Source organism: Physeter macrocephalus, chromosome 2, assembly GCF_002837175.3.
Source record: "Physeter macrocephalus isolate SW-GA chromosome 2, ASM283717v5, whole genome shotgun sequence".
NCBI lineage: Eukaryota > Metazoa > Chordata > Mammalia > Artiodactyla > Physeteridae > Physeter > Physeter macrocephalus.
The window spans coordinates 101,428,116-101,441,309 of record NC_041215.1 but is presented as its reverse complement, the minus strand read 5'-3'; the positions used below and the strand labels follow the sequence as shown (position 1 = coordinate 101,441,309).

The following is a 13,194-nucleotide window of genomic DNA, read 5'->3' as shown; positions in this document are numbered from 1 at the left end:
GAATTTGTTACAATATTGCTTCTGTTTTTTTTCATGTTTCGGGTTTTTGGCTGCGAGCCATGTGGGATCCCAGCTCCCGGACCAGGGATCTAAGCTGCACCCACTGCCTGCGTTGGAAGGCGAAGTCCCAGCCATTGGACCTCCAGGGAAGTCCCCTAAAACAAGTGTTTATTAAGTGATATGTTTTTCCTTCAGCTTCCTACAAGCGTTATTTAAGGTTTTAGATGATCCTAAGAGACTCTGAGTATTTACAACTCTTCTTAATTGTATGTTTTTCCTCACAGGGGACCATTTGCCAAAATCTTTGGAAGGATTCTTTATCTATGAAGAAGAAGGCTCTGGAGTTCCAGGATTCAGCAGGAAAGGAAATGATGCCATCGTAGTAGAACAATGGACAGTTATTGAGGTAAACTGAAGTTTTCTGACAATTTGGCTTTACTATTGCATTTAGTTTTACATGTTAAAGGTTTTCATCGCCTAACACATACAGTATTCTTCAAACACATTTTTATTCAATGCTCAGAATTTCATCACAATGCATCACAAACTTTCAAATTTGTGTAAAGGTGATTTGCTTCACTCAATGTTCAGCTTTGTTAAAAGATAGCAAAATAATTATCTGTACATAAGTAACAGTAGATTCCCAAAGATTTAGCATTCTAGTCCTAAACAAAGTCCCCTGGCACTGAGATTCTCTTTACACAATGCCATGACAACTAGCTGAAACTGAAAAAAAAAAAATCAGTCAATTTTATATCCAAGCAACCAATGTGACTGACTTTTTTAACCATGTGAATTGACTTTCAAATGCAAAAATATCCAAAGATGTTCTTTCTCTCACCAGGCCAAATATGTACATACAGCATTGTCCTTCCTAATCAGAGATGACATTGCTGCTGTTGTTGTGCACTCTGAATTCAGATGTCACCGAATGGACTGCCGTTGAGGTGTACAGACTGAATTCAGGTATATTGTGCTGTGTGCACGAGGCCCTCACTGACAGCCTCTCTCAAGGACACTTTTGCCTTTCTGGCCTTTCAAAGGTTAGAGAGACATAGGTCATTTTCAAAGAAATTGGAAATCCGGGGTTCCCTGGTAGTGCAGTGGTTAAGAATCCGCCTGCCAATGCAGAGGATGCAGGTTCAAGCCCTGGTCCGGGAAGATCCCACATGCCGCAGAGCAACTAAGCCCGTGAGCCACAACTACTGAGCCCGCGCTCTAGAGCCCGTGAGCCACAACTACCGAAGCCCGCATGCCTAGAGCCTGTGCTCCACAACAAGAGTAGCCACCATAAGGAGAAGCCCATGCACTGCAACAAAGAGTAGCCCCCGCTCGCCACAACCAGAGAAAGCCCGCGCACAGCAACGAAGACCCAACACAGCCAAAAATAAAATTAATTAATTTTAAAAAAAAAAAAAAGAAAGAAAAAGAAACTGGAGATCCCTTTGAGGGGGAAAAAAGGATTTGGGGTAAGAGATAAAGCTCCAAGTAAGAATCAATTCCAAGTGAGTAAAAAGCAGTGAAGATTCTCTGCTCCTCTCACCTTTCACTCCCCAACGCTCACTCTCTATTCCTGTCCTCACTCCCAGCCCCTAGACCAGTGTTTCTGAAAGTGTATGGACTCTACTTGGATCCAAATCACCCAGGGAGCTTTTTAAAATGCAGATTCCCAGAGCCCCCCATATATTAAAGTTTGATGCCCAAGCAAGACCGAGGGAAGGTAGGCCCCAACCTTAGAGAACCACATGGAAACCTCTGTCCACTCTGATCCCCAGTGTTTCTAACTTGGTTAAATGGTTGGAAGGCAGAGAGGGAGCAGAAAAGAAGCCCAGGAAGACTGCAGCCGGTGAAATTGCACTAATGGAGCGTGAACTCCCCGTATCCTAACACTTCTCACCCTCACTGTCATCACTTGTGTAGCTGGTTGTCTTTGTCATTAGACTATGAACTCTGTGCTTATTCACACAGGGCTGTGAAATCAAAACGGATTATGGCCCTCTGCTGCACACTCTGGCTGAGTTTGGATGGCTCCTGACAAGCGTGTTGCCCACACCTATACTGAGACATGACAGGTAATGCCAAAAGTATCCTGACACACTCTCACCTCATTGTAAAATAGAGTTCATCTGTTAGCTAATTCAACCTAACAATGCTTATTTAATGCCTACAAAAAGCATTTCACTGAACTTCTAATCTGATTTCATGTGCCTTGGAGATCAGCAAATCTAACCCCCTCGAGTTATATACATCCCTCAGTATTCATGAGGGATTTGTTCCAGGACCCCCATGGATACCAAAATCCGGGATGCTCAAGTCCCTTATATACAGTGGCATAGTATTTGCATATAACCTGCACACATCCTCCCGTATACTTTCAATCATCTCTAGATTACTTATAATACCTACACAATGTAAATAAATGCTATGTACATAGTTGCTGGAAAATTCAAGTTTTGCTTTTTGGAACTTTCTGGAACTGTTTTTTCAAATATTTTCCATCAGCAGTTGGCTGAATCTGAACTGCAGATACAGAGGGCTGACTGTGTATGTACAAGCTATTAATTGCATCTCCTTCCCAAGGGCATATGAGTTCATGATGATAGAGCCAGAGCAGGGGCAAGGTAGACCAGCTCCCAACTCAGTGCTGCTTCCAGCACTCAGAAGGCTGCGTCTCCCCTCAAAGACTGTACTACTGTACCTTCTTTTTTCCAACTTGAGATTCCGATTCTTCCCTAGAGTGAAGATTGAGCCGATATGAATCTGCAAACAGAAAATACAGCCCCCTCTGTAGGACCCTTTGTCCTGCTCTGCTGCACTGCCTGTGTGAAACTGCCTTCAGGCCAGCACGCAGCTGGGGTTAGGGATGCAGTGAGGCCCAGAGCGTGGGATGGAGGGGCGCCAGTGCTTCTGCCTCCATTCCTCCCTCCAGTGTGGGGGGTTAGCTTTCCCCTGAAGCATGGACTTGTCAGCTCTTTCCACTAAAATAAATACCTACATTAGAACCAAAATGCCAACACTTCACAAATACCGGCTTTTTCTTTTCTCCTTTTCCTGGGAAAGTAAAAGATTGAGTTGTTATTGTTTGTTTGTTTGTCTGGAAAGAGAGAGAGACCAGTTAAGCCCTCTGTATAGAGTGCTTTGCTATGCCTTGGACTCAGAAATGTTCCCTGTGCCCTGTTTGGCATCCAGAAAGTGACTGACTGCCAAGGCTGCCCTGCCTGGCTGGTACTACCTGCAGAGGACAGTATAGTAAAGGACAGTAGAGTAGAGGACAATAAAGGGCCTTCCCTTTAAGCAGAGTCGACCACGGTTTAACATTGATTGTCACGTATAGCTAAGGGAAGCAGCTCCCCTTTCCTCAGTCTCATCCACTCTTTAGTTTAGCAACTTTACCCCTGGCCAGTAACCCTACCTCCCCACAGACTTTAAAAACATTTGATTGACATGGGTCTATAATAAAGCCACACCTTCTTCAGGTGGAGAGAGGGATAAAAGTGGATACAGAGTAAAGACACTCAAGCTTTAAAAGGAGCAGTTAGAAGTAAGCAAAGCAATTAATCTGCTTTTCTTCTCAGAGATTTATTGGTAACTGTTCTAAAACAGTGAGTGACAACTCTCTGAATTATTACCCAACTTTTAAAAATCTGTGACATACCTGTCAGATCACAGTACAGCAGTAATTCTCAGGATTTGGTCTTCAGACCAAGCAATATGAATACTCTGGAGTGCCTAGGAACATACACATGCCAGAGGCTCATCCCAATGGAACAGGCAGAAGCTTTGAGGGTAGGGTCCATGAATCTCCATTTTCACAAGCTTCAGAAGCTCATCAACATTTGAGGATCTTTGCAGGAGAGAGAGAAAGACATTCCACTTCGCTGCCACCCCTCATCTTCCACCTGCCAAGCCATCGGTCTATCCCACTCCCCACCCTCCCTCAGAATAACTTGTGTATCTGGCCTCCTCACCTCTTTCCGGTGGTTCTCATAGGTGTACATTTAGGGTTTCATTGGCCCATTATAGTTAACCCTTCCTAGAAGTGCTCTGAGTTCTGAACCTTTCATGCTCCTTTTTCCCCAATGAAAAATATATTTTTCATTCCTCCCTCCTATTCACTCAGGGCTTCTGTTCCCATGAGTCTAAATATTTCCTAAAGTGATGTGAATGACTCACTAGGCACTAGATTAGACGGCAAGACTAACAGGCTGGACGCTGAGCCATAGCACACGGGCTGGCACTCCTTGAGCATCTCCTGCTTGGTTTGGGAATGAGAACAAGACTGAGACCAAAGGTGGGAAGGAAGAGGTTGCAAGTATACTGTGATGGGGAAGGGTGGTGGAGCCTGGAGCCATGCTTGGCTTGGCCACCTTGTCCTGCGTGTCAAACTGCGTAAGGTCACAGGCTGGACCAAGTGATTAGGAGGCTCACTGGAGTGAGGAGTGTCTGTATGTTATCCTTGGAGCACAGGTAGCACCACTGCCGCACCACCGTTCCCAGCTTCTTCAGAACCCCTGGTATCCACCAAGACATGGTGGAGGCAGAGTGGACCTTTCAGGCCCTCCTTGTGAAGGCTCATCTTATGTGCAATTAAAATAGCAAAGGGGCAGGAATTCCCTGGCAGTCCAGTGGTTAGGCCTCAGCGCTTTCACTGTGGTGGCCCAGGTTCAATTCCTGGTCAGGGAACTAGGGTCCCACAAGCCGTGCGGGGCACAGCCAAAAAAGAAAAAAAAAATTAGCAAAGGGGCTACCAGGACCCTCCAAGGCCCTGCAGCTAGCAGCCTCATCACCCAGCCCCAACCCCCAGTGTCTGGCACAAGCCTCCACACAAGGCAGGGCCTTTTTATTCTTGTCCAAATATGCTGTCCCTATGACAGTCACATGCTGGTCTTAGCTGCTTCAGTACACACAGGATAGTAGTCACCTTCAGCCAGGTCATCTTTTTTATTTTTTTAACATGGAAAGTAAACATTTCTCATCATTTAATACCACTATATATAATGACTATAAAATAACCAATGATAAAAGGCGAATACATATTTTTCCAGACTCTTTTCTAATCTAGAAGGTTGTGAATTCTTAAGAGTCAGTGTCCAGAAGAACTGACCCTGATACTGTGAACTATGGAACATTTTTCTGGTAAACTGCAAGAGTTCTCTGGGTTTCTTCCTGCCAGGGGACCCCTCAGGGATGCAGGGCTATAGGGCAGGTACCACAATACTTTCCACCACCAACTTTTTCGTGCAGGTGATATCAGGTAAAAAGGAACACCGAGGGCAACTTCTGGTAAACCATTTTTTGCACCATAGTCCTGTCCTGCGGAATTTGGGGTTTGAGACGTGGTTTTCTTCTCTTTTTCCTCTTCATCCATTTTGTCCCCTTGCTGCAGCTCCATGTCTTTATTTGTCTTATTTTTCCCTTTAATACACTCTTCAGATGGACTGATTCCTTCCTAAAGATGGTTTATAATTTCTGTGAGTTCATGGACCACAACCAGCATTCTTTCGTGAGCCAGGTCATCTTTAAATGTAAATAAAAATATTACGTGCAGTTCATCTTGGTCCAGGTGGGGGATATTGCCTGAAAGTTTTTAGTTTCTGAAACTAGAAAAATGGTCCAGGCTTTGAGCTAAGCAGATCTCACTGGAATTACACCTTCACCATTTACCAGCTATATGATTTTGGGAACCTCTTCGAGTCTCAATTTCCTCACCTGGAAAATGATACAATAATACCAACTTCACTGGATTATCTTGATGATTAAGCAAGATAATGCAGGGCCTGTGCATACTAGGCTAATAAATTAGAGCTATTTTACAGGATTTAATCCTTTCGCAGAACCAGAATCCCTAAGAAGTTGAAGCCAATTGCAAAAGGATGATGGCTTGGCCTGTCCTAAATGAGGATATTTCAGAAAATGTCAATACTGTAGTTCACTGTATACAAAATCAGCACTATTACAAGCCAATAAAAGGGACAGAAATAAATAATGACACTATAAAGATACATGCTTACACGTTATGCTCATACCCAGAAAAACTAATGTTATCATCTTTCTTTTTGGGCCCACATGTCTTAAAACATAACTTAGAACTACTGCCAGTGAAAACTTTCTTCCTTAAATATTTTTGACTCATATACAACAATAATGTCTTAAGTAATTTCAATTTTTTCTACTCTTCTATCACCTAAGCCATAACTTGAATGGTCTCTACGTAATGTATTTTCCTCTCATTTCTTTCCTTACACAAATATATCCTGTTAGATATAGAAAACAAACTTGTGGTTACCAAAGGGGAGAGGGAAAGAGGGAGGAACAAATTAGGCGTATGGGATTAACAGATACAAGCTGCTACATTTAAAATAGATAAGCAACAGGGATATACTGTATAGCACAGGGAATTATACCTGTTACCCGAAAACTGGGTTCACCTCCTGGTAGGTGTCAAGCCAAAATATACAACCAAGCCAAGATCAGGAGAAGGAAGGATTTATTACTTGCAGCAAGTAAGGAGAACATGGGGGATCTTTCCCAAAGCAGTGTCCCCCCGAACAGCAAAACTAGGGGAGTTTCAAGCTTAAGGGTACATGTGTGTTCATGAAGGGGCTGGAGCAGAGGAGAATTCTGCATAGAATTGGGAGGAAGGTTAACAAGAGTCTAAGCTTTAGTTGATTGAAGGCACAAGAGTCAGAAAAGGTCAACATCATCATTCCTTAGGTTCTGACCAGGCTGAGGTCATAGCCTGTAGTTACCATACTCCACCTGGGTGAGGCCTTAGTTCCTGCAGAACTCAAAGATCTGTATCAGATTGTTACGGACATCCCTTGAGGAGGACCTAGGACTGTTTTGTTGCTGAATTCTTGTTTCATGAATGCTTTTCATTTGTTCCTGCATTCCTTTTTTCCCTTAAGATCATTATTTGCTGAGACCTGTTCAAGAGCAAGCATTGCGGCCAGGCTTAGATCACAAAATGGCCTCTCTTATGTCAAGAAAGTTGTGCCTGGTTCTCTTTTTCTGGGGACCCCCCAACCACCCTATCTGCTCACATACTCATTATTTTGTAATAACCTATAATGGAATATAATCCACAAAAACACTAAATCACTGTTCTGTACACCTGAAACTAACACAGTATTATAAAGCAACTAGACTTCAATAAAAACAAACAAATATATCCTGTTATCAGATTGCATAAAGTTGTTTTCCCAGAGTGTCCTTAGGTTAAGGTTGTTGGCTCCATTACCTTAGGCAAGATCTTACCACTGAGGTTTAAAGCTGTGCTACCATGGAAACATCAAGATGTGGTAATCTGATACCACTACCTTATTCAAGGGTTATTGTTATCAGCCCTGAAAACTTGCCAGAATCCCTTTTTAATCCTTATCACTATATAATTAATTATACAAATAGGCCCAACCCTTTTCAAAAAAAAAAAAAAAAAAAAAAAATTCTTCAGGGCAAATCTGGTAGAGGCTCAAATTAGCTGAACAAGCAGCTAATATTGCTGACCTTAAAATAATCTCCAGAAGAAAATGGAAGGAGGAACCCATGTTCCCTCTGTTTGGCCACCTCAGATCAGCTCCCCTCTCCCCAGTAATAATCTGGGGTGGGCAGGGAAGGGGGAATGTGCATTTTAACAAGAATCCAAGGTGATTATGATGCACATGCAGAAATATGGAATTATAACCTAACATTGAAAGAGAAAGCATTTTAGAACACAAGATAGAAGAAAAGTGTACACCCTCATTTATATCTCAGAAGACAGAATTTAAAGGCGGGGGCTTTTGGTACAATAAATCAAGTTACACTGTACAGAGAATATTAAAAAGTCTAGTCATAAAGGACAAGATGTGAATAACAAAAGGAGAAAATTCTCTGCTCACTGTGGTGTCAGGGGCCCCGCCCCCTCTTCCATTTTCTGCAACCCCTGAAGGAAAAGGCTCCACAGCCCTGTGGTCACCACAGCTCAGAAGCACTAGAAGTCTTTGCAGTTATTTGAGACACTTAAGTGCACAAATAAGTTCCTCTAAGTCCCAAGTGGCAGCCAAGGCAGTAATTGCTTATTTATATACAGTAGAGGGAGAGGCGAGGGTTTCACGTTTGGTCCATTTTCATGCCAGTCTCTTCCCTTTCTAATTTAACTTCTGTGGAAACAGTATTATGTAATTCCATTGTGAGTTAAGCTTGTAGCAATCTTGCAGTGAGCAGCATTTTTATAAGGCCCACGTTTTTAAGAAATAGTCAATTTGTCTATTACATATACTTCTAGTTACCACACTTCTTCATCTGAACTTAAATTTCTAACATTTTGTCAGGAGGAGGGGTTGGGAGGAGCGAAATTGTGGAAGTGCCTTTTTTTGTCTTTAACACATGTACTGATATCTGAGAAACAAATGAAGGTCATAAGGCAAAGGAACTTCGTGACTAAGGACTAGCTTACAAAGGTGCAAGCTAACATTTAATTTTATAATTCTACTTTTAAAAAGTAAAGTTTATTTCATATTTTTAAAATAAATTTATTTATTTATTTTTAAGTTTTGGCTGCATTGGGTCTTCGTTGCTACTTGTGGGCTTTCTCTAGTTGCAGCGAGCAGGGGCTACTCTTCATGGTGGTGCACGGGCTTCTCGTTGCATTGGCTTCTCGTGTTGCGGAGCACGAGCTCTAGGCACGCGGGCTTCAGTAGTTGGACAGTGTTAGGAGAGAGGGTTGTAGGGTGCATAGGGTGCATCATCAGCTCGTGGACCTTCTCATTGGTTGGTGGTGAGGTAACAGGGCGATGTTTTGGGAATCTCAGCCTTCTGGTTCCAACCAGTCTGGGGTCTCCCTGCTTGTGGTCAGCATGTGGCCACCATCCTCCACCTGGGTGGGGGGTATTAATTTCTACAGAACAACTTAAAAGATATGCATCAGATATCCCTCCTGGAGGAACTAGGAGTCCTGTGCCTCTTGTCCTAATCTTTAACTGCTTGTGTCTGATCTTTAGAACTCAGGAAAGACCTAGAAAACTAAAGCCTTTTGTTCTACAAACAAGAAACAGGGACACAGAGGGGCTTTTGTACCTGAGAAGGCCCCACAGGGTCCTGCCTGGTTTCAACACCCCTTTTCTTTTTTTTTTTTTTTAATAGATTTTATTTATTTATTTGTTTGGTTGGTTGGTTGGTTTTTGGCTGCGTTGGGTCTTCATTGTTGGGCACGGACTTTCTCTAGTTGTGGCAAGTGGGGACTACTCTTTGTTGTGGTGCGCGGCCTTCTCATTGCGGTGGCTTCTCTTGTTGCAGAGCACGGGCTCTAGGTGCGTGGGCTTCAGTAGTTGTGGCACGTGGGCTTCAGTAGTTGTGGCTCGCGGGCTCTAGAGTAAAGGCTCAGTAGTTTTGGCACACAGGCCTAGCTGCTCCGCGGCATGTGGGATCTTCCCAGATCAGGGCTCGAAGCTGTGTCCCCTGCCTTGGCGGGCGGATTCTTAACCACTGCGCCACCAGGGAAGCCCCCCTCCTTTCCTTGATATGCCTCAGTCCTGAGGGGAACAGGGTTGGGACAAGAAAACAAATAAAGTTTTGGATAGAGAAATTAATCATAAACTCAGTAAGGGAACTCAGTTTTAAACCATTTCAATTAATTAATGTATAAGATGATGCAAAACTAATCAGAAAATACAAATTAACCTAACAATTTTGTTTTCTCTAGTCTAATGGATTTTGAAGCCATAAATGGAATCTGTTTATAAGATTTTTATTTCACAAGTGACTAAGCAGTTGCAAATAAGCCACTCATTTAAAACCAACTCAGTTTGTATTCAAACCGATTCACATTCTTGCATTTTATTTTAAACAGAAAGTTCTTTCAGTTCAACTCAAATATTTATTGAGTGCCTGGTATGTATAAGGCAATATTTTACCCACTCAAGGGGCAGACCCTGGCTTCCAGGAACTCATAATCTACTTGGAGAGACAATACCGTCACAAATAACAAATGTGGAACAGCGGTCTAGAGCATATATTCTCAATAGAGGTGACATTACCACAAGGGAGTGAAAACTGGTTATGGGGGAGGTGAAAAAATCTTAGATATTACAAAGGTTTGTGGCCCTGCAAAAGGTCACAGTACATAGACAGACACATGGCATATCTTTGTTATTAAATTTTAATGGGGCAAGGGGAAGGAATTCGGGAGAAAATGTATAAAAAGGCTCCTTGGGGAAGCAATAATGAAAAAAGAGTTGAGTGTAAGGCAGGTGAATATGGTAGAGGACATCAGTGAAAGAGGAGAGGAGGTCTGTGGAGGCTGAGAAGTCTGAGGGGCAGGCACCGTTAAGAAAGAATAGAGCTTCCAAAAGTAGTTTTAGAGAGAATATTTCTGGTGGCAGATAGGGCTAACCAGGAAAAATAAATAGGTGTCATCTCACACAGCAGCACTGGTCTGTGGGTAGTGGCTGCCTAAACACCATAAAAACAAGGATTCTAAAACCAGGATCGGCAGAAAAGAATGTGATCAGTTAATGATGTCTGCTATGAGCACAGAAGGTGTAAAGTGGAAGTATGAATACCACAAAGTATTTCCTCTTTCTGGCAACCATAAGCAAGCACATAGCAGAGTCAGCAAAGTGCAGGATATATTCAAGGAAAAGTAGGTACAGGTGGATGAATTCCTAAAGACCTTTCCTAATTTAAAACTCATAGGTCTAACAAAAAAGAAACAGACTCACACAGATACAGAGAACTAGTGGATACCAGTAGGGAGAGGGGAGGGGGAGGGAGAAGGGGAGGGGGAGGGGCAAGATAGAGGTAGGGGATTAAGAGGTACAACTACGACGTATAAAATAAATAAGTTGCAAGGATATATTGTACAGCACAAGGAATATAGCCAAGTTATTTTATAATAACTATAAATGGAGTATAGCCTTTAAAAATTGTGAATCACTATGTTTGTACACCTGAAACTTATATAATATTGTACATCAACTATACCTCAATTAAAAAAAAAAATAGAATTCAAGACAGATTTTACCAAAACAATAAATGTAAAAGGGGAGGGAGCATTTTTATCATGTATAAGTCCACAACCATTCTCCTACATATCAGCATTACATATACTCTTAAAACAATTTTGTTAATAAAACACACATATAGAAAGTGCATAAAACACAAATGTGCATAATTATAATTATACAAACACTTGTGTAATTACCACTGGACAAGACAGAGAATATTGCTGGCACCCTAGAAGTACCCCATGTGTTTCCCTATCACACCCACTCCCTTCACGAAGAGGCAATATTACCCCAACTTTTAAGATAATCACTTCCTTATTTTGCCTAATAGTCTTACCACTCACCTTTGAATCCCTAAATAGTACAAATTAGTTTTGCCTGTTTTGAATTTTATAAAATGGAATTATATGTATTCTTTCACATGTTGCTTCTTTCACTTAACATTGTAAGATTACAAACAACTATGTATAAAATAAATAAGCAACAAGGATATATTGTGCTGGGGCTTCCCTGGTGGTGTAGTGGTTGAGAGTCTGCCTGCCGATGCAGGGGACGCGGGTTCGTGCCCCGGTCCGGGGAGATCCCACATGCCGCGGGGCGGCTGGGCCCGTGAGCCATGGCCGCTGAGCCTGCGCGTCCGGAGCCTGTGCTCCGCAACGGGAGAGGCCACAGCAGTGAGAGGCCCGCGTACCGCAAAAAAAAAAAAAGAAAAAAAAAAAAAAAGGATATATTGTGCAGCATAGGGAAATATAGCCATTATTTTGTCGTAAATTTAAATGGAGTACAACCTATAAAAATATTGAATTGCTATGTTGTACACCTAAAACTAATATAATATTTTCATATAATCAACTATACTTCAATAAATAAAATAATAAAAATTTAAAAATTAAATTAAAAAAAAAAAATTGTAAGATTTATCCATGTTGTGTGTAGGTATGAGTTTCTCAAGGGTGTAGACCAGGAAGTAGAACTGCTGGCTCACAGGGCACTTCTTTAGCTTTATTAGATATAAATGCCAGACTCTTTCCAAGTTGAATATTGCAGCTTACTCGCCCACCAGCAGGATGTGAAAGTTCCCATTGCTCCAACAAAAAAATTGGTCATACTTTTAAATTTTGTCATTCTGGTAACTGTATATATAGTATGATCTCAGGGTGGTTTTAGTTTGTATTTACCAAATTGCTACTAAAATTGAGCGCATTTTCATATGTTTATTGACCACTGAGATTTTTCTTTTGTCAAGTACCTGTTTAAATCTTTTGCCCACATTTAAAATTGTACTTATAGGAGATTTTAAATATATGTTGGATGATAATTTATTTGTTACGTGTGTTGCAATGATCTCTCTGATTCTGTGGCTTGTCTTTTTACTCTCTTTATGATGTCTTTCGATTAGCAGAAGTTTTTAATTTTAAAATATGCAAATATATCAATTTTTACCCTTTTTGGTGTATTGTTTAAGAAATCTCTCCCTTCACTGAAGCAATGGGAGGAGGCAAGGAGTGAATTGTTTTTAAATTTGGGCATAACATGGGACATTTTAATTTTTTAAATTAACATAAAATTCTGTAAGCTATAGTTATTATAGTCTGATGTGCGTGAGTAATACGTTTTGTGAGAAGGAGAAGGAAGAGCTAAATCTTAAGAGATTCATACTGAATGTCAATGAACTACGTAGAGGTAAAAAGACCTAGGAAGCCTTTTGTCTCTCCTGCAAGCTTTGCTCACTTGCTATGATTTTTTTTTTTAAAGCATGTCCTCTGGCATCAGTACATTATCACAGAAACCAAATGCCCGTTAATTCATAAAGTCTTTGATTCTTCAAATATCTACTGAGCACTATTTTTTTTAACATCTTTATTGGAGTATAATTGCTTTACAATGGTGTGTTATTTTCTGCTTTATAACAAAGTGAATCAGCTATACATATACATATATCCCCAAATCTACTCACTCTTGCGTCTCCCTCCCACCCACCCTATCCCACCCCTCTAGGTGGTCACGAAGCACCGAGCTGACCTCTCTGTGCTATGAGGCTGCTTCCCACTAGCTATCTGTTTTACATTTGGTAGTATGTATAAGTCCATGCCACTCTCTCACTTCGTCCCAGCTTACCCTTCCCCCTCCCTGTGTCCTCAAGTCCATTCTCTATGTCTGTGTCTTTATTCCTGTCCTGCCCCTAGGTTCTTCAGAACCTTTTTTTTTT

At 41.6% G+C, this 13,194-nt stretch overlaps 1 protein-coding gene across 4 annotated transcripts in view; it reads left to right on the top strand.

Annotated features, from left to right (window-relative positions):
• Positions 1-13,194, top strand: part of RFTN2 (raftlin family member 2) — a 67,069-nt gene that overhangs the window by 33,919 nt on the left and 19,956 nt on the right. For all 4 annotated transcript variants that reach the window (XM_028480506.2, XM_028480505.2, XM_028480504.2 and 1 more), the window contains 2 exons: positions 285-406; positions 1,969-2,072. In XM_028480506.2, the coding sequence (XP_028336307.1) occupies positions 285-406; positions 1,969-2,072 (226 nt within the window). The remainder of the gene's footprint in view (positions 1-284; positions 407-1,968; positions 2,073-13,194) is intronic.